Below are 22679 nucleotides of genomic sequence, written 5' to 3' on the forward strand. Positions count from 1 at the left end.
TCTGGCGTGCTTCTGTGACAAAGGGATGTAAATGTGTACCACGGCTGCAGACGTTTACGTGCAAACAGAAAAAAAGAATGAATCACGCAGCTTTGTTTTTGCGAGGCGATAGTCAAAACTTTTACTCCTTTTCGTATACGAGAAACTGGTGTTCTAGTTTTTTCTCTTCGAGGGGGTGATAACGCTTCGAAGGGAACATTTCCAGGTGTCTTTTAACCATTTCAGATTCTCTTGTGGATTTGTTCCCTGAACTCGGTTGCTTGTACACTGAAAAACGGCAGAGATAAGCGCCTCCTGGGCTCTTGAGCTGCACAGGCTAGCAGTACACGCAACGCCCGAGGCGGAATGGGCGGAAAAACGCAAAGAAAGAACAGCAGCCTGCCTGTGCCTCGCCTCGCGCCGCACTCAAGGATTGCAGGTCTGCGCGCTTGCCGGCGAGACGTTCGCCTTGCTAGCTAGCGTTCCTGGGCAGCCGTGATCCTAGCCACGATCACTCCGCCGTTGTCCCAGAGACTTTTGGGCAGCCTCTTCACTCTCCTCTCTTCTGTCCACCACTTAAGACGATTTCGGTTTTCGGACATTTTTTGTTTCCCTACAAGATTAAGATTCCACATTACAAAAAATGTAATCAATAATAGAATTGCTTGAAAGGGGGTTTGTGCAGTGCGTTAACTGTGACTTGACAGATCGGCTACCGTGAACTGAATCTGTAGAAGTTGGAAGATTTTGGCTGATGGTTATTTGTTTTTTATTGCAGCCACCATCAGGTTGCTGACAGTACTGTGTGAGGTAGCCATTATTGTCTTCTGTGTTACTGTTTTGTACTTCACTCTGTTTAGTATGGTTTCCTTTCATTATGATAAGTATATGTAGTCGTTATTGCTTTTGGGATTCTGTTAAACGTATCAGTATATATACACTGCGGTGACGAAAGAAATGGGATACCTTCTAATCTCATGTTGGACCTCCTTTTGTCCAGTGCAGCAACTCGTTGTGGCATGGACTCAACAAGTCATTGAAAGTTCCTTGCAGGAATATTTGGCCATGCTGTGTCTATAACTGTTGATAATTGTGAAAGTGTTGCCAGTACGTGATTTTTGTGTATGAACAGATCTCTTGATTGTCTCATAAATGTTCGATGGGATTCACGTTGGGCCATCTGGCAGGCCAAACCATTCACTCAAATTGCCCAGAATGTTCTCCAAACGAGTTGTAAGCAATTGTCGCCCAGTGATATGGTACATTGTCATCCATAAAAATTCCCCTGTCGTTTGGGAATATGAAGCCCGTGAATTGCTGCATATGGTCTCTAAGTAGTCAAACATAACCACTTCCTGTCAGTGATAGGTTTAGTTGGACCAGAGGACCCTGTCCACTCCATGTGAACATGGTCCACACCATTATGGAGTCACCACCATCTTGCACAGTGCCTTGTTGACAACTTGGGACAATCACTTTGTGTAGTCTGTACCACACTCGAACCTGACCATCAGCTCTTACCAGCTGAAATTGAGACTCACCCGACAGTCACCGTTTTCCAGCAGTCTAGGTTACAATCGATGTGATCACGAGCTCAGAAGAGGCACTGTAGGCAATGATGTGCTGTTAGCAGAGGCAATCACGTTGGTGGTCTGTTGCTATAGTCCGTTAACACCAAATTCTGCCAGACTGTCCTAAAGGATAAGTTGATCGTATATCCCACATTGATTTCTGTGGTTATTTTGTGCATTGTTACTTGTATGTAAGCACTGATAACTACACAAGTGCCGCTGCGCTCACTTGTTAAGTGAAGGCCACCGGCCCCGGCATTGTCCGTGGTGAGAGGTAATGCCTGAAATTTGGTATTCTCGGCATATTCTTGACACTGTTGATCTCAGAATATTGAATTCACTAATGATTTCTGAAATGGAATGCCCCATGCATCTAGCTCCAACTATCATTCCACATTCAAAGTCTGTTAATTCCCATTTCACCTGAGTACAAATGACTGCTCCGCCAATGAACCACCCTTTTATGCTTTGTGTACACATCACTACCGCCATCTAAATGTGCACATATCACTATCCCCTGATTTTTGTCACCGCAGTGTATAAGACAATTTCAGTTTCAATTGTGAACATCATTTAAGCAATTTTTACCTCTCTGCGTGACTTCTGCTTTCCCAGAATTATGAAGCCTAGGGTAATGTGTCTGATATATGAATAATTGGCCTTAAAGAAATGGGAAGCAAATGACTTCCAGCTGCACAGGACATTGTGGCAATGCAATGCCGAGAGTTGGAAATTTGTGCCAGACCAGGACTCGAATCCAGATGCTGTGTTTCTCTAGAACAGTTGCCCTAACTGCCTCGGAAAGTCGGATGTGCTTTCTGTCAGATCCAAATTCCCACACACCACACCACAGTGACCCTGGCCCATTAACCCCCTCCTCCCCACTCGTAGATTACTGATTCCTTGGTTGTCCATTCACACTGATACTTTTTCAAAATACAGGCAGAGAATTATAGGTACGAGTGGTATCTGAACTGCGGGAGGCAGGCGGGGCTAGCTGCCCCTGTATGGCTCCCCGAGCTGTGGCATTCCATGTGGAGGGTGTGCGAACTTCATCTCCCTGCAACCAGAGCAGGCGCCTGGTTTTTGGGCCCCAAGTAAGCGTTCTAGGCCCCTTCTCCCAGATTAGTTTAAAACTTCGCTTTTTTGGATAAAATAGGAAAATTGTAATGCGAAAAATCTTACAATGCCTTGGTTACGAGGTTGATGTGATATATGTATATGGAAACTCTTATAATCCTTATATAATCTAATGAGCTACAATCACAGATAATCAGACAAGCTGCTCTTGCCTCATTGTAGTTCTCAAAGTATTTTTAACTCTTCCAAGGACACTGGATCACTGTTATGCTTGGGCAACAGCAACAGGCAAAGTGCAGAAAATTTATAAGGCTACCATTATACAGTATTTGGAACAGCAACAGGCAAAGTGCTAAAAATTTGTAAGGCTACCATTATTTTTGGAAATATGTTATTAAAATTGCACTAATGAAGAGTATTGAGGGGGTACAGAGGGGGGAAGTGTCTCAGACACAAAAATTAGCTCCATGAATCTTTTTAACAGCAAAATTTCAAATCCTGCTTAATTAATGTCTACCCTGTATAGAGATACTGTGCTTTCTGTGTGCTCTGATACTGTGGAATAGTTCCATAAGAAACCAAATGTGTGCATCAGGTTGCAGGGCTTCTGGTGTTTCATCTAAAAAGAATTTTGTTTTGCCATTCTGTTTCTGTACTGCAAATCATTACATTCAAATCAGGTGATAATCCAATAGTTTTCATTATCTTGAAATTTTCTGTGTAAATAGTATCACAGCTATTTAGTCAGTATATGGAATTCTTCCATTAGACTCTTATTATTGGCACTTTCAGCACCTACTGTTTCTTATTTTGGTTGATGCACAGTGTTACATAGGTTTGTTGGAGCTAATATTTTCTACATTGAAGACATCAAGACACATTGAAATAATCTGAAATACTTCTGAATGCCCTTTAGTCCAGTATGTGTCTCCACATTCAGATTAAAGTTGAAAGCAAGTTTAACTATCCTTTGTAATCCTGGAAAATGATGAGCAGATGGTTGCACAACATCTATTTGCACAGACCACCTTGTACATGAATGTACAATCCTACACTTTCTTTTAAAGCTTTCCATTTTTGAGGCCTAGAATGAAAAACGTTGTTTTCGAAACAGTTCCAAAAATAGGTGCCACATCTGTGCAACTCTCCACAGCATGCACACCCGAAAGATTTAATGAGTGAGCACAGTGAAGTGAAAACAAATTGCCAATGGATTTTCTTTTGATATATGCACTTGAGCTTCCTGATAGAGCCCACTCGTATAGTGACCGTTCTCACAACCCTGCCCACAACAGTCTGGAAATGTACGTCCTAATGTTTCAGCTCATTGCAAAATACATTTGCTTGGACACATGCATTAAATATCTTAAATGGTAATACAGAACTTCTACTCCGAACTAAGTCACACTATTAATTATAGAAGGTAATATATGAACAGTCTGAGAGTTCATAAAAGCTTACCGTCAGACTACATCCTTCAGTTTCCGAGTGAGTGAAGCTTGAAACTTTACAAAAAATATCATTTTAAATTTGTTTAATCCACTATTGTTAGATACTAAGACTTTTCTTTTGCTTTATTTTATTTTTATATAAAATATTGTGGTACTTGTTACTTGAATTCTCAAAAAATGAAACAGCCTTTAATAGTTAGAAGATATCTATTTCCAGCTAATTAGTTTTCACTGGTAATGGAACTCTTGTTAAGATTACTGGGTCATATCTTATTTTACAGTACTTTCAATTGACTTATAAAGCTTCCAAATGTGTGTGGTTTGTGGATCTGAATACTAAGAAATGAGATTTGGACATTTAGGTCCAGTAAGTTGATAGCTTTATGTTCTGTCTCACGTGCGTGTTATATCTTACTTAGGTGAATCTTGGGTTTAACTTGTTACTAAAAATTAAACTATCAAGAATTTTGACATTTCAGTTACTTTAAGTGCAGTTTTTTTTGCATTCCAGAGTGCTCTTAGCAGCCTAGAGGAAATGAAGGCAGGTCGAGGTGACGGGACATATCAGGAACGAGGTCGGAGAATGGGCGTGGGACCAATGCGGTCTCGTCCTGCAGAGAAACGCATTGACACGTCTCCATATAGCAGTTCAACGTACCTATCACCTCCACCCGACACTAGCTGGAGACGCACAAATTCGGATTCTGCCCTGCATCAGAGCGCTATGGCCACTACTACAGAAGCTGGTCTATCCTCGCAGAGGAGAGGTAATAAACACATTGAGATGGAAATGGCTGTAAAATAGTCTCTTGTCTCCAAGTTTCTTTTCCTGGAACAAGGTGCATTACATTTTCACTTGTAAAAAGACAACGAGTGTTTACGCACCACATTATTTTCTCTTTGAGGCAGTGTTTTAGTTTGAACTTTGTGCTTGCCTTGCTTATAGAAATATACAGGGTGTTACAAAAAGGTATGGCCAAACTTTAGGAAAAATTCCTCACACACAACGAAAGAAAATATGTTATGCGGACATGTGTTCGGAAACGCTTACTTTCCATGTTAGAGCTCATTTTATTACTTCTCTTCAAATCACATTAATCATGGAATGGAAACACAAAGCAACAGAACGTACCAGTGTAACTTCAAACACTTTGTTACAGGAAGTGTTCAAAATGTCCTCCGTTAGTCAAGATACATGCATCCACCCTCCATCGCATGGAATCCCTGATGCGCTGATGCAGCCCTGGAGAATGGTGTATTGTATCACAGTCGTCCACAATACGAACACGAAGATTCTCTACATTTGGTACCGGGGTTGCATAGACAAGTGCTTTCAAATGCCCCCATAAATGAAAGTCAAGAGGGTTGAGGTCAGGAGAGCGTGGAGGCCATGGAATTGGTCCGCTTCTACCAATCCATTGGTCACCGAATCTGTTGTTGAGAAGCGTACAAACACTTCGACTGAAATGTGGAGGAGCTCCATTGTGCATGAACCACATGTTGTGTTGTACTTGTAAAAGCACATGTTCTAGCAGTACAGGTAGAGTATCCCGTATGAAATCATGATAACGTGCTCCATTGAGCGTAGGTGGAAGAACATGGGGCCCAATCAAGACACCAACAATGCCTGCCAAACCGTTCACAGAAAATCTGTGTTGATGACGTGATTGAACAATTGCATGCGGATTCTCGTCAGCCCACACATGTTGATTGTGAAAATTTACAGTTTGATCACGTTGGAATGAAGCCTCATCCGTAAAGAGAACATTTGCACTGAAATGAGGATTGACACATTGTTGGATGAACCATTCGCAGAAGTGTACCCGTGGAGGCCAATCAGCTGCTGATAGTGCCTGCACACACTGTACATGGCACGGAAACAACTGGTTCTCCCGTAGCACTCTCCATACAGTGACGTGGTCAACGTTACCTTGTACAGCAACTACTTCTCTGATGCTGACATTAGGGTTATCATCAACTGCACGAAGAATTGCCTCATCCATTCCAGGTGTCCTCGTTGTTCTAGGTCTTCCCCAGTCGCGAGTCATAGGCTGGAATGTTCCGTGCTCCCTAAGACGCCGATCAATTGCTTCGAACGTCTTCCTGTCGGGACACCTTCGTTCTGGAAATCTGTCTCGATACAAACGTACCGCACCACGGCTATTGCCCCGTGCTAATCCATACATCAAATGGGCATCTGCCAACTCCGCATTTGTAAACATTGCACTGACTGCAAAACCACGTTCGTGATGAACACTAACCTGTTGATGCTATGTACTGATGTGCTTGATGCTAGTACTGTAGAGCAATGAGTCTCATGTTAACACAAGCACCGAAGTCATCATTACCTTCCTTCAATTGGGCCAACTGGCGGTGAATTGAGGAAGTACAGTACATACTGACGAAACTAAAATGAGCTCCAACATGGAAATGTCCACATAACATCTTTTCTTTATTTGTGTGTGAGGAATGTTTCCTGAAACTTTGGCTGTACCTTTTTGTAACACCCTGTATACTTAACTGAGTGTTCTTTATATATGTGTGTTTTTTAAAGCAAGCTCTTATTGAAGAAGTCTTAAATTACGATCTCGGAATATCCGAAATGTTTTAAGACAGTTGTAATGTAAATTACCTTTTGGCGCACAATCTGTAAACATGAAGTTTAGTTGGAAAAGCCATTGTAATGTATTAGATATATGTGATAAATGAAAAGCACCAGTTTGCTTTTTTCCTATTATTTTTGTAGAACAAAAGCAAACTGGTGCTTTTCATTTATTGTAATGTTGTTCTACCAAGAACCAACAGAAGATTCTGTTAACATATTAGATATAGCCCTCCAGTGATTGTACATTCTTGACTTGTAGCCATGTTTGAAGATATGTTGCAGCCAATATTGAGCAGTTATGGTTCAACATGAAGTTCAAACCATAGAGAAAATTGATATTTTTCAGACATGTGATTTACAAACAGCCATTGCTAATGGCTGCAATATTGTAGATGCAGATCTGTATGTGCAAAGGAAAGCAGTAATGGATATTTGCATATCTGATTTTATGATCTTACGAGAAGGAACAGCATTTGTATTCGGGGGGTTGATGAATCGTTCATTGCCCTTCTGCCAGAAGGAAGGACAGAATTGTATAAAATTGTTACATATGTGACTTCTGCAGTTGAGTAAACAAGCTGCATTACTTAGAGCTGAGAAACATTAAAGTATATATTAATAATTAAACTGAGCATATCACTCACTCAGTGCACATGCTATACCTAAGGCTATGTGAAGCAGGCTTCCTCTTACTTAAAATTACCAATGATAACTATTACTAGGCCATTATACGAGGGTTGGAGCTTAAATAGTGGCAACTATTTATTCACAAGTGATACAAAAGAGTTACATCCTTCAAAGTAGTCACCAGCATTGTGTAGAACCTGTTGCCAGCAATGTGGTAGGCGTAGTATACCATTAGCAGAGCCTGTACTGTTGATGGTGTGAATGGAGCGATCTACTGCCTGTCGAATCTCTGGAACAGTTCTGAAGCGGATGCCACAAAGTGGTTCCTTCATCTTCGGAATCAAATCAAAGTCACAAGGAGTTAAGTCGTTTTACTGTTCGTTTTTGGAGCATCACCTGCGACCAGCTTTGCGAAAGAAGCGGCGACACTTTCTGCTTAACCCACCCATCATTTTGCAGGACAATGCATGGGAGCATATAACGCAAGCTGTGGCTGCTCTGTTTGGTCAATGGGAGTGGGGAGTACTGTACCGTCCACCATACTCCCCGGACTTAAGTCCTTGTGACTTTGATTTGATTCTGAATATGAAGGAACCACTTCGTGGCATTCGCTTCAGAACTGTTCCAGAGATTCGACAGGCAGTAGACCACTCCATTCACATCATCAACAGTTCAGGCTCTGCTAATGGCATACTACGCCTTCCACATTCCTGGCAACAGGTTCTACACAATGCTGGTGACTACTTTGAAGGACAGTAACAGGTGCAAACATGTAACCCTTTTGTATTGGATGTGAATAAATAGTTGCCACTATTTAAGCTCCAATCCTTGTAGATTAAAGAAATACCCACAGCAGGCTGTGTTTTGTGGCCCTGTTCTCTCTTGGCTCGATGGTGATGGGTGCCCAGTCGAGATAACGTGGAACGGCTCCATCGATTACGACAACACCAATCTATAACTATTAAAAAAAAAAACTCCTCGCGTGGTTTGGTTACTTTCAGGTATTGTATCTCGAAAATGATAGCACTGTCTCAATGGAGCAGCACGTCGGAATGTGTGCGGCGCCCTTGCTTGTCTTGAAAGCAATTGTGTTCATTGTCTGTTGATCTCCTTCACTTATAAATGTAGCGACTGTACCACTCGATAGCGGTATGCCTCCATTGATCTGAAATAACCAAAAGTCCCTTGCGTGTTCGCAATAGACCCTTCAGTTTACTCGAACTTGCTTACTGTAGTTGTTATGCCCAATTTGAGAACGGTTATTCAAACGTTAACAAATAGTGTCTTGAATCATCATTCCATCACCCAAGCTGAGGCCACATAGTGAATTTTGCAAGGATATTAAGTTGTTAATTACTATTCCGTCGTCAAGGCGTCGCTACGTCGCGTATTCAACAACTGCACAACATAACTCCAGAGATAATATTCCCTTGAGCAATGTTAAGAATGTGTCATAAATTTGGTGTAAGGTTATTGCTGTTCACATTTAAATTATTACTAATTCACTTTGCACTCTTATGTTATCGGAATAATCAGTTAATTTCACGAATACACTTTAAATGTCCATGAAATGATGTAGGCAACACAGATAATTAAAGTTGAATTAAGGTTTATTATTCTTCGTAATTATTGTCTGTCCCTACGCTGAACATACACAGTGATATGTCATTTAGGGCATTATGTCCATCAACATTAGTATTCCTGACTTTGACGATAACTTCTGACAATACGGCAAAATTGTAATCTCTTCGTGATTGCGTTTAGTTTAATAATCGAGTTTATGTCAGCCATCAGTCTCTTTCTGTGTCCTTTGATGTTCGTGACTATTAACTATGTTGAAGGCTAAGTACCATCACAAATTGGTAATCACATGATCCACTTTTCTGTCACATACATCAAAATCCCATTATTTGTCTAACGCTAAAGATGATCTTACTTTAGTCAGACTTCTGACTAATATTTCCGGTCTATATCGTAAAACTTCAAGTCAGTTTTAAAACAATCTAGCTGTGCTTAACATGCGTACTACTGTTGCAGAATACAAGAGAGAAGTTAACTACTCCATTGCTGAGTTACATTGTAGTCACAGCGAACTTACAGCCCAATGCGGCTACAACTCTCTTCTAGGATAAATGTTATCTTCGGTCGATTTATGGTATGGGGTTTAACCTTCATAAATAATAACTTTTCAATTCTTTCTTTAAAGTTTCTGTTTTGTATCACATGGTATTCTTTCATTCAGTCCTTTCTTTATGATAATTATTAGTATTTATATATCATCCCTGTTAATCAAACTGAGAAGAGTGTAAATGTTGTTGTTAGTAGCTGCCATCACTGTCAGGATGACTAATTTTACTATTTCTTTTGCATCAAAAGGGTGGTCATTATGGGTTCTATATTTGGGGTGTTACACTTTGTCACACATCATTTTGTACAGACATGTCTGTAGCAGAGCTGCAATCATTGAAAGTGTGTAATGAACTCAAAAGACAGGAAATTAGAATGCAAAAGAACTACAGCTGAAAATATGTGTAAAAAACATGTGCCTTGCTTATGTCAGTTAATTACTGAAAGCTTGTCTATGTAAGTTACACATTAGATATGAAAATAGAGGTACGAGCATTCTGCCAACCCATGTAGTGTGGTAAACGATCACCGTTATGAGGTTACGTAGGTTGTTGTTGTGCAAAGGTCATGGTAGTAGACAAAGTTATTCTTCCTCCTCAGAATTGCATGCAACAAGATTTTATGTTTGTAGAACAAAAATCTGCTTCAGTTGCTGGTAATTTTCTTAATTTATTTCATGACCAGTTTCAAAGCTGAAAGCTTTATTTTAGAGTGCCACCAGCTGTGAACAAGAAGGCTGCTAGTGTACAAGTATTATGTGGTTGACATCCAAAATGAAAACCACTGTTGTGGAAAGTGGTGTACTAACAAATTATGGTAACATAAATGTGTCATGATTGGGTTAGTCAATCAGGGGGATCACACCAACATCAAACAAATGCATAGGCAAGGAACGAAAATGCAAACCTTGTGGATGTGGAAGGTTCTCTGCAGAAATGAACTTCAGTAAATAAACAACTGAACTGATGCTTAGGACTGGTCGGAGTGGGTGGTATCGGGGCGGACGTTTCGCAGATGAAACGTCAACATGTATCAGGTCGCTCTGCGGCTGAGTCTTTTAAAAAGAAAGGTACTGTCTCTGGTTCTGGTTCTCCTGCCCTTTCCCCCTTGGCCACTCCCTGGGAGGAAGGACAGGCCCGCCGGCTTGGGGCGAAGTACTTCCCCCGCTATTTGGTCTGTTCTCGGACCGATGGGGGGATGTTCGCCACCTCCAAGCCCATGTCCTTTGTTCAACACGTCGAGGACATCTTTGGGGAAATCGAGGCTCTCAGTAAAATGCGTTCGGGGTCCGTTCTTATAAAGACCACCTCCGCCACACAGTCGGCGGCGCTCCAGGCGTGCGACCGACTAGGGGACATCCCAGTGTCCATTGTCCCGCATCTGGCACTGAATAGGACGCAGGGGGTTATTTTTCATTGGGAACTCCTGCTGCAATCTGATGAGGAGCTCAGGGCCAACCTGGAGCGCCGAGGCGTGCACTTCGTCCGGCGAGTCCAGCACGGCCCCAAAGACCGTTGCATCGACACCGGGGCCTTTATCCTCGCCTTCGAGGGGGACGTTCTCCCGGAGAAGGTAAAGGTGATGAGCTACCGGTGCGACGTGCGACCTTACGTCCCGCCTCCTATGCGCTGCTTTCGGTGTTTGCGCTTTGGGCACATGTCGTCACGGTGTGAGGCTGAGCCCCTTTGTGGTGATTGTGGAAGTCCTCTTCGTGAGGGACTTACATGCACCCCACCACCTCGGTGTGTTAATTGTCCTGGCATCCACTCGCCTAGATCTTTAGACTGCCCCGCGTATCAGAAGGAGAAGATTCACGAACTCAAAACTTAGGATCGTCTCTCTTATTCTGAGGCCAGGAAGAGGTATGACCGCCTCCATCCCGTGACGTTGACAACTTTGTTTGCCTCAGTCGTGTCCACTCCTTCCACAGTATCCTCACCCCTACCATGTCCCCCCTCCACCTCCTCACCCCATCCGCGGGGTCTATGCCTCCTCCTCCTCCTCCCAAATCCCTCCCTTCCAAATCATCCTCCCCCGCAGCCCCCGCCCCCTCTGCCCCAGGGGCCACCCTTCCTCCCCCCCCCCCCCCCCCCCCTGCCCCGCCACCTGAGAAGCGATGCTCTTCTCATGCGTCCATCGGGGAAACGTTCCGAGGTCCGGCGTTCCAAAACGGACCCCGTGCGTGAGGAACTTCTTCGGGTCCAGCCCACCATCCCTGTGCCTCCTCGGACTTCCAAGAAGGCCTCCAAGAAGAAGTCTCTATCCCCCTCTCCACCCCGGCGCATTTCGTCTGACGCTCCATCCGTGAGTCGCTGCTCCCGGCCGTCCTCAGTTTCGCCGGGACGCTCTGCTGCCAGGCGCTCAGCTGGCCTCTTGTCGGCAAATGATGCTGCCCCTCCTACGCAACCCGGGACAGCGGCCGCAGCTGGCGATGACTCGATGGAACAGGATCCGCCTCCCGCCGGTTGTAGCGTTGTTCCCTCGAAACCTGGCCCTCCGCGGCCGTCGAGGTGACCAGCTCTTCCCCCGTCTCGTTCCCCCCTTTTTTCTGACTAGCGATGGCCTTGTTACATTGGAACATAAGAGATATTCGATCTAATCGGGAGGAATTACAACTGCTCCTCCACCTGCACTGTCCGCTCGTCCTTGGTCTCCAGGAAACCAAGTTGCACCCAACTGACCGTCTTGCTTTTACCCACTATACCTCGGGGCGGTCAGACCTCACCCCTGTGGACGGTATTCCAGCTCATGGTGGGGGTCATGTTGCTCATTCGGGACGATGTCTATTACCATCCCATCCCATTGACCACCCCACTCCAAGCAATAGCTGTCCATCTTACTCTTTCTGCCTTTACTTTTTCCGTTTGTACGCTCCATTGTCATCCGCAGTTAGTCGGGCTGACATGATGCACCTGCTTGTTCAGCTTCCTCCACCGTTTTTATTGTTTGGCGACTTCAATGCCCATCATCCCCTTTGGGGCTCTCCTGCATCCTGTCAGAGAGGCTCACTCTTGGCGGATGTCTTCAACCATCTCAATCTTGTCTGCCTCAGTACTGGTGCCCCGACTTTCCTCTCGGACTCTACTCATACCTACTCCCACTTGGACCTCTCAATCTGTTCTACCACTCTTGCCCGTCGGTTCGAGTGGTATGTCCTTTCTGACACCTATTCGAGCGACCACTTCCCCTGTGTCGTTCGTCTCCTGCACCACACCCCATCCCCACGTCCTTCGAGCTGGAACATACCGAAAGCTGACTGGGGACTTTACTCCTCCCTGGCGATCTTTCCGGACCACGATTTTCTCAGTTGTGACAGTCAGGTCGAATACCTCACAGCTGTTATCATCAATGCTGCCGAACGTTCCATTCCTCGTACTACCTCTTCTTCACGTCGCGTTTCCGTCCCCTGGTGGAATGAGGCTTGTAGAGACGCTATCCGTGCTCAACGACGTGCTTTACGCACCTTTTGCCGCCATCCTACGTTGGCGAATTGTATTGGATACAAACGACTCCAAGCGCAATGCCGTAGAGTCATCAAAGATAGCAAAAAAGCTTGTTGGGCCTCTTTCACCAGCTCCTTTAACAGTTTTACTCCCTCTTCTGTCATCTGGGGTGGCCTGCGCCGGCTGTCGGGCATTAAGACCCACTCCTCGGTACCTGGCCTGACTTCAGGTACTGAGGTCCTTGTTGATCCTGTGGATGTCTCCAACGCCTTCGGCCGCTTTTTCGCGGAGGTTTCAAGCTCCGCCCATTACCACCCTGCCTTCCTTCACAGGAAAGAGGCAGAAGAGGCTCGGCGACCTTCCTTCCACTCGCTGAATCTGGAAAATTATAATGCCCCCTTTACTATGTGGGAACTCGAACGTGCACTTGCACTGTCCCGGTCCTCTGCTCCGGGGCCAGATACCATTCACGTTCAGATGCTGGCCCACCTTTCTCCGGCAGGCAAAAGCTTCCTTCTTCGTACCTACAATCGCGTCTGGACCGAAGGTCAAGTCCCCATGCGTTGGCGTGACGCCGTCGTTGTTCCTATACCCAAACCCGGGAAGGATAGACACCTTCCTTCTAGTTACCGCCCCATTTCTCTTACAAGCTGTGTCTGTAAGGTGATGGAGCGCATGGTTAATGCTCGGTTAGTTTGGATTCTTGACTCTCGACAGCTACTTACCAATGTTCAATGCGGCTTTCGTCGCCGCCGCTCCGCTGTTGACCACCTTGTGACCCTGTCAACATTCATCATGAACAACTTTTTTGCGAAAGCGCCAAACGGTAGCCGTGTTCTTCGATTTGGAGAAGGCTTATGATACCTGTTGGAGAGGAGGTATCCTCCGCACTATGCACAGGTGGGGTCTACGCGGTCGCCTGCCCCTTTTTATTGATTCCTTTTTAACAGATCGCAAGTTTAAGGTACGTGTGGGTTCCGTATTGTCCGACGTCTTCCTCCAGGAGAACGGAGTGCCTCAGGGCTCCGTCTTGAGTGTAGCCCTTTTTGTCATAGCGATCAATCCAATTATGGATTGCATTCCACCTAATGTCTCAGGCTCTCTTTTTGTCGATGACTTCGCGATCTACTGCAGTGCCCAGAGAACATGCCTCCTGGAGCGCTGCCTTCAGCGTTGTCTAGACAGCTTATACTCATGGAGTGTGGCAAATGGCTTCCGGTTCTCTGAAGAGAAGACGGTTTGCATCAACTTTTGGCGATATAAAGCGTTCTCCCATTCGTGGAATCAACTACGTTTCTAGGGCTCACACTGGACAGGAAACTTTGTTGGTCTCCGCACGTCTCTTATTTGGCTGCCCGTTGTACACGTTCCCTTAATGTCCTCAGAGTTCTTAGTGGTTCATCTTGGGGAGCGGATCGCACTGTCCTGCTTTGCTTGTATCGGTCCATAGTCCGATCAAAGCTGGATTATGGGAGCCTCGTCTACTCGTCTGCTCGGCCATCCCTCTTACGCCGTCTCAACTCCATCCACCATTGGGGGTTATGTCTTGTGACCGGAGCATTCTACACTAGTCCCGTCGGGAGTCTTTATGCTGAAGCTGCCGAATTACCATTGACCTACCGGCACGACATACTGCTTTGTCGGTATGCCTGCCGGCTGTTGTCAATGCCCGACCACCCCTCTTATCAGTCCTTCTTCACCGATTCTCTCGACCGTCAGTATGGGTTGTATGTGTCTGCCCTGCTACCCCCTGGAGTCCGCTTTCGTCGCCTGCTTCGACAATTGGATTTTGCCCTCCCTACCACCTTCAGAGAGGGTGAGAGCCCGACACCACCGTGGCTCCAGGCTCCGGTTCATATTTATCTCGACCTCAGCTCGCTCCCGAAGGAGGGTACTCCGGCTGCAGTGTATTGCTCACGGTTTGTCGAACTTTGTGCGTGACTTGCCAGTCACACCTTTATTTACACTGATGGCTCCAAAACTGACGATGGTGTCGGCTGTGCCTTTGTCGTCGGGGCCGGCACCTTTAAATACCGGCTCCTCGACCAGTGTTCCAGCTTTACGGCCGAGCTTTTTGCTCTCCATCAGGCCGTTCAGTATGCCCGCCGCCACCGCCACTCATCGTATGTACTCTGCTATGATTCACCCAGTGCTCTTCAGAGCCTTGGAGCTCCATATCCGGTCCATCCCTTGGTGCAACAGATCCAGCAGTCCAGCCATTCTTCTGCTGCTGGTGGCTCTCCTGTCAGCTTTCTGTGGGTTCCCGGCCATGTAGGAGTGCCTGGGAATGAGGCTGCTGATACTGCAGCCAAGGCTGCAGTCCTCCTGCCTCGGCCAGCCTCCCATTGTGTCCCGTCATCTGACATTAGTGGGGTTGTTTGTAGGAGGCTTGTGTCTTTGTGGTGGGATACGTGGTCATCACTTCAAGGAAACAAGCTCCGGGCAGTAAAACCGTTCCCAACTGCTTGGACAACTTCCTCCCGACCATCTCGGCGAGAAGAGGTCCTTCTGACCAGGTTGCGGATTGGGCATTGCTGGTTTAGCCACCGCTACCTGCTCTCCAGTGACCCAGCCCCGCAGTGCCCTTGTGGTCATGCATTAACAGTGCGCCATGTTTTATTGTCGTGTCCCTGTTTTAGTCAATCTCGTGTTGTCCTGTCTCTGCCATCTACTTTACAGGATATTTTAGCTGATGACACTCTAGCAGCTGCTCGTGTTCTTCATTTCATTACTTTGACTGGCTTGTCCAAAGACATCTAACTCCTTCACTTATTTTATCTGCATCTTTGTCAGAACTTTCTGGTGTCTCCCCCCTCCCCCCTGAGTTTTACTAGATTCTATGTGCTCTAACAATTGTGACTGGGCGCTAATGACCTCAGTAGTTGAGCGCCCTTAAACCCCAAACAAACAACACAGTACCAGGCATAATACAAATAAACGAGGAGTAAAGGTATTGTAATATTTATCCATGGAAAGCATGTAAAGAAATTATGCCTATGTGTGGTGGGGATTGAAATGAAATAACAAACTAACTTCGATACATGGGAGCATCACCTTTAAGACACTAAATATGATAGTACATAAACATAAGTGTCTGGGGAAATGCCTAAAAGTCAGTGTGACAGAATGCATGACAATAAAAAGATAAAGGATAAAAATGCAACAAGAACAGGTGGTGCTGATAGTGTACATGAAATATATCCAAAAACTGAGCAATAAAATGACAACAGCTGAAGGGTGGCAAGAAAAAGGTGGCAACCACTAAGCTTGGTAATCATGTATGGCCTCATCTTTAGGAGCCAAAACAAGGTCTTAATATAAAAAGCTCAGGAGGGATAGAATTGATATACCTAACTGAAAAATCATTGTAGACAATAAAACAGAATGGTACATCACAAGGCATCAACTCTTATAAAAATAAACAAGACACAAAAGGGCCTCCCAACTACGAGGCGTGTTTTTTAAGTAAGTGCCATTTTGAAATTAAAAAAAGACATGCTAAGAGATCTCAATAATTGTATTTTTACATGAAAGCCTGTACCTTAATCTACTTTTCTACATAATTTCCGTCAATAATGAGGCATTTGTCATAACGTTGTACCAGTTTTAGAATACCCTCCTCATAGAAGTCTGCTGCCTGACTTGTTAACCACTGCATCACCACTGTTTTGACTGCATCATCGTCTTGAAGATGCTGACCGCCCAGGTGTTTCTTCAAGATGAAATGTGGGTGGCCTATATCACACCAGAATCAAAGCAACAATCCATGGAATGGCAGCATTCAGATTCACCCAGAAAAGTGAAGTTTAAGCAAACAATTTCTTCCCGGAAAATCATGTGCCCAGTTTTTGGGACAGAAAAGGAGTATTGCTTGTGGAATTTCTGCCTCGTAATGAGACAATCAATGCATCAGCTTACTGTAAGACATTGCACAATCTGTGCCGTTCAATTCAGAACAAAAGATGTTGCAAGTTGAGCAAGGACATCGTTTTGTTGCAAGACAGTGCCCATCCACATGTGGCGAATCAGACCAAAGATATCATCACATCTTTTTGATGGGAAACCCTAGATCATCCTCCGTACAGCCCCGATCTTGCGCCCAGTGACTACCATCTGTTCCTGCACTTGAAGAAACACCTGGGCGGTCAGCGTCTTCATGACGAAGTCAAAACAGTGGTGATGCAGTGGTTAACAAGTCAGGCGGCAGACTTCTATGAGGAGGGTATTCAAAAACTGGTACAACTTTATGACAAGTGCCTCAGTATTGACAAAAATTATGTAGAAAAGTAGATTAAGGTACAGGCTTTCATGTAAAAATAAAATTATTGAGAAATCTTAGCATGTCTTTTTTAAATTTCCAAATGGTACTTACTTAAAAAACACCCCTCATAGAACTAAGGCAGGCAAGTAACAAAACTGTCTACATGTAGTGGACAAGAAGAGTAAAATCCAGGTACAGTAGAATCTATTTACGAGGGTAATCCCAAAAGTAACAGAACTCTGTTTGTGTGGCAGTTCGTCATACTGCTACGAAGAGTGCTTCACGTGCTGTGTGTAAACATGCGCACGCCGCGCTGAGGCACTCAGTCTTGGCTTGGCAGCCGTTGATAATGGAGCTCCCGTTCCATGTTACCGCCAAGTGTGAATTGCGTGCAGTTATTTGATTTTTGAATGCAAAGGGCACTGCGCCAATTGAAATCTATCGCTAATTGACGGAAGTGTATGGTGAGTCGTGCATGGTTGTCAAAAATGTTCGTAAGTGGTGTAGAGGGTTTGCAGCTGGTTGGACCGAAATTCACAATGAATGAAGGAGCAGGAGACCGTCAATTTCTGAGTAGTCAGTGTTGAAGGTTGAGCAAAGCATGCATGAAGATCGGTGGATCACCTTGGATGATCTCTGCACGTTGGTTCCTAAGGTTTCCCGAAGCAACGCTCACAAAATTTTAACGAAATGAACTACTGGAAGGTGTGCGCAAGATGGGTGCCACACATGCTGACTAAGGACTACATGCGGCAACGAGTTGATGCTTCCCACGCATTTCTTCACTGCCTTGCAGACGAACAGGACAACTTTCTGGACTCAATTGTCACGGGTGACGAAACCTCGGCATACCACTTTACACCTGAGACCAAGCAACAATCATGCCAGTGGCGGCATCCTTCTTCGCAGCATGATGGCGAGCTGGTATAACATGGGCTTACAAAAACTGCCACAGTGTCTAAAAAGAATGCATCGACAGAAATGGTGATCATGTCGAAAAATAGCTAAACGTTCAAGTTGTAAACTGATGTAAACTATTGTAGGAATAAACAGGTTTATGTACTTATAAAAAAAATAGAAGTCCTTACTTTTGGGATTACCTTCGTAACAACAGAGTCATTACAATAGCAGAAACTAATGTTAAATATATGAAAATGTCAATGATAAAACAATTTATCTGTTATTAAAGAATGGAAGCTTGGAAGACTTAGAACAGTTTGCATCATTTAGTGCTTAAGGAGTCATAGTTATTTAGAATAAACTTTGGTTTATACGTAGTTCATTAATTTAGTGTAAACTTGGGGTTCTGGTTCAAATTTTGCAAAATTTCAGTTTCTTAAAGGCAGTTGAGGATATGTCCTTTTGGGTGGTGGTGGAAGGTTCTGAGGTTTGTGTTGATGACTGGGATTGAGTGTTTACAGGCCTTAAGGTGCCTGCTTAAAGCTGATTTCGAATTGCTTGGTTCCTGATGTTCCTTAAATGTGACAGCAAACATTTACCGTGTTTGGTGGTATGTATTGGCAATAACAGTCCCCAAACTTAATTTTATATATAATGGACTGTATGTGTGGTTTTTTGCTGCGGGTTTCCTGCCATCTGAATTGAAGACCTACTTGATTTGCTATATCGAAAGCTGGTGCATCGTCCAATTTTCCTTAGCCATTTACACACTTTCACAGATACTTTGTAGTACTTCATACTGTTCACGTCTTGATTCACTGGTGCAAGGTAATCTCCTGGTTGATACTAGTGCACTTCTTTTGCATAACTGCTGCTCGAGAGAATCAACAATTTGTGTTGAATAAGTGTGGATAGTGCATGTAATCATTTGGAATTTTTAGTTATGATTTTGTACACTCAGAGGTACATCATGTAAATAATGTACTATGGCGCACAATGTGGTTACCTTGTACTTCTGTGGAAGATTAGATAACTTGTGAATAATGCTGTTGGTGGTCGACTCCGTTCTGTAAATGTCATACATGATATTACTGCCCAGTAAAACAGAAAATGTATTTGGGGATGCATACCATTCAAATCTTGTTGGAATTGGATCACTTGTTCCTTTGAGCTGTTACAAAGAAAAAAAATCATCATCTACAGAACACCAGTGATGTATAATTTTGTTTATGGGTGGTATTTGTTTGAAAAAAATTTGGGATGCAATGTGGGTGATTTAAGTATTAGCAACTATGTTTGAAAGGTTGTGTTGTCCATAGACAGCATCCCCAAATCAAAAGTAGTTGCATCAAGGACCAGCTGGAGGAATATAATGAGCTCATTAATGACTTCTGTACCAAAATTAGTGTATTGTTTCAAATTATTCTCGATGATGAGGGTCATTTCCTTTCTAGGGATGTTAGTGTACACATTGGTGACATTCAAGCTGGCCATATATGTTGTTGGGAACACAAATATCATTTAAGCAGAATGAGATTTTCACTCTGCACCGGAGTGTGCGCTGATATGAAACTTCCTGGCAGATTAAAACTGTGTGCCCGACCGAGACTCGAACTCGGGACCTTTGCCTTTCGCGGGCAAGTGCTCTACCATCTGAGCTACTGAAGCACGACTCACGCCCGGTCCTCACAGCTTCATTTCTGCCAGTATCTCGTCTCCTACCTTCCAAACTTTACAGAAGCTCTCCTGCGAACCTTGCAGAACTAGCACTCCTGAAAGAAGTTTGGAAGGTAGGAGACGAGATACTGGCAGAAATGAAGCTGTGAGGACCGGGCGTGAGTCGTGCTTCAGTAGCTCAGATGGTAGAGCACTTGCCCGCGAAAGGAAAAGGTCCCGAGTTCGAGTCTCGGTCGGGCACACAGTTTTAATCTGCCAGGAAGTTTCATCATTTAAGCAGACAACGGGCTCATGTTGATTTTTAAATACATAGGTGGCTGGCTAATGGTAATACTTGTAAAGAAAAGAGTAATCAGTGGAGTCTGTGGCTATAACAGTCGCTCTAAGGGGAGCATTAAGCTTATGTATTTTCGATGTACCTCTTAATGTGGCAGTTTCAGGATTCATTGGTAATAACACACTTTTTTGAAAGGGGTCAAATATTTTTATAAGTTTTTAAATGCGATTTTGATTTGATATTCATTAAAATTTTTGAAGTTAAATTTGAAATAATAAGCTTCAGTGTTATTACTGCTAATGAAATTGCGAACTTTCTGTGTGTATTCCGTGTACAGGATGACAACCGAGGTGCAGCCTTTTTGTCTGTTCACATGATCATGGCTCAATTGTTTTCCAGTTTTGTATTAATATTGCAGACTAGCAATTGATCTGTAGTTAGGATGTGATGCCTCTGTGTTACTGACTCAGCGAGTACATGAGTATGTTTCTGAGGTAACTCATGAGGAGTGGTCATATTTAACTTCACAGAGATTTAGTTTTTGTCAGCTATAATGCACTTTACTTTGTCTAAATCAGCAGTTGTGTAAGCTACTAAGTCTATTTTTGTATGGTTGAATGTAGGGTACGTGTTATATGAGAGGCCTTTGTTAAAGTAGTTCAATCTCATCAGCACTGAAACAAGAATTAGTGTGATTCTCTACCTTACTATGGAATTGGAAGAAACGTTTGGGGGTTTATCTGAAGTAGATGTATTAGTTCAAGCTTCCATTTGTGGGTGCTTATTGTTTTGTCACCAAAGACTTTTGTAATGTACATATTGTGCTTATAAGCATAGTCGAAAGTGAACTAATTGAGCCCTTTAGCTAATTGTAGGTGAGCTACGTATGCTTTTTTATTCCAGCAGTCTTTCTTGGAATACAATGATCGAATTTGTTTACTCTCAGCTGCTCTCATGAGCTGCTGTATATATTTTGAGAAGTGCGCATTAGTTATGTTAAAGCACTTTTTGACGTAATTAGGAATAATCTTATCGATAAACATGCTGGTGGTTAACTTAAGCAATTTCTTGCACGTTTTGAAGAGATGGTAATATGTTCTGACTGCCCATACAGCACTTCAGTACAAAATATTTGAACAGGTGAACATCCACAAACTAGGAACATATTTATAGAAAAAAAATCTACTTCAGTCGCCAGGAATTTTCTTAATTTATTCCATGACTGGTTTTGAAGGTCAAAGCTCAATCTTCAGCAACTGCCAACAAGAAAAGGGGCTACTAATGCACAATTACTGTGGGACTGACATACAAGAATGAAAGCTACAGTTGTGGAAAGTGGTGTACTCACATAATTATGGGAACGTAAATGTGTGGCAATTGGGCCAGTCAGTTTTGGGGAATCACATCCACGTCAAACAAATGCAAGGCACCGGAACAAAAACACTAACTTTGGCGAGGGTTCCGGACAGAAATGTACTCAATAATAATGTAAACAAATAAGAAACTTCACTCGCACATAGGAGTAGCAACCACAGTGACCGTCTGGACAACACAACGTGGAAATGACTAGTGCAGATGGCCCAGAAGTCTGCTGACTGCGGTAGCAGAAGTGGCTGACGTAGGCGTCAGTGAGGTGGGGAACGGAAGTTAATGTCTGTGTGTTGGACAGTAGTTTGTATAGCAAGCATTGTTTGATGATTCTACAGTGAGTTTGACAAATAATATTTATTGCTGTCTCACCACTGAAAGTAACATTCCACATCACTCCAACAGATTGGACGCTATAGGCAGCCGTACTGAGTGTCCTGGACTGAAGCTGTGACTGCAGCTGCCTTCTGGAGTGTGCGCAGTGGCTGAAGTACTCTGTGGCAGAGGAACATCTGTGGGCTGTTGAGCATCATGTGATCCGTGGATATAAGATAGTCCATAATAGCATCACCACCTTTGTTGCTCCGCGCACTGCTTGTGTGCAACAGAAGTACGTCAGCTGCAGGGTGTTTGTACGTTAGTAGCCTTTCTCTTGCTCGCAGTTGGTGGCACCTGAAGATGAAGCTGTAAGCTTCAAAATTGGTCATGGAATAAATTAAGAAAATTGCTGGCAATTGAAGTGTGTTTCTTTTCTATAAAAATGTTCCTCAGTTGCAGATGTTCATCTGATCAAATGGTTTTGCATGCAACAAGGCTTGCAGTGGGTGAGGGGTTATCACACAGAATGACAGACCTGTACCAATTCACAGATGTTCTTCAATTGTCTCATCTAAATTCGCAGCTTACATGTCAGGTCTAGTGAAGGAAGCATATCACAACCTTCAAAACCTATGTGCAAGTGGGCACTGCTGAGTGTGTGCACACAGTTTATCAGTAACATATTATCAACTCTCTTGCCGTCCTAAGCAACAAATCGTACAACTCAGTTAGTAGTTCCCCATTGAGTTCTGTGTTTAAGTGCAGTAATGATTTCTGAAAAACTAGATCCTCATATTGTTAACATTTCTTTTAGTTGCTGATGGTTCATTGTTGGGCTTAGTGGTTGTTGACCCAGCTGATTCTAACCGAAAACCTATTTCGACAACAGTTGATGGTCGACCACGTTCAAGCTGTGAAGTTCCGAGAGTACCTGGAATAAAGTAAGTGTTTAATTATGTGCATAATATTCCCCTTTAATACTTCTATAGCTGGGA

General features: G+C 43.8%; 1 protein-coding gene across 3 annotated transcripts in view; it reads left to right on the forward strand.

The window, feature by feature from the left end:
• Positions 1-22679, forward strand: part of LOC124613234 (CREB-regulated transcription coactivator 1-like) — a 382746-nt gene that overhangs the window by 120668 nt on the left and 239399 nt on the right. For all 3 annotated transcript variants that reach the window (XM_047141909.1, XM_047141910.1, XM_047141911.1), the window contains 2 exons: positions 4593-4848; positions 22499-22625. In XM_047141909.1, coding sequence (XP_046997865.1) covers positions 4593-4848; positions 22499-22625 — 383 coding nt within the window. The remainder of the gene's footprint in view (positions 1-4592; positions 4849-22498; positions 22626-22679) is intronic.

This window comes from Schistocerca americana, chromosome 4 (assembly GCF_021461395.2).
Source record: "Schistocerca americana isolate TAMUIC-IGC-003095 chromosome 4, iqSchAmer2.1, whole genome shotgun sequence".
NCBI lineage: Eukaryota > Metazoa > Arthropoda > Insecta > Orthoptera > Acrididae > Schistocerca > Schistocerca americana.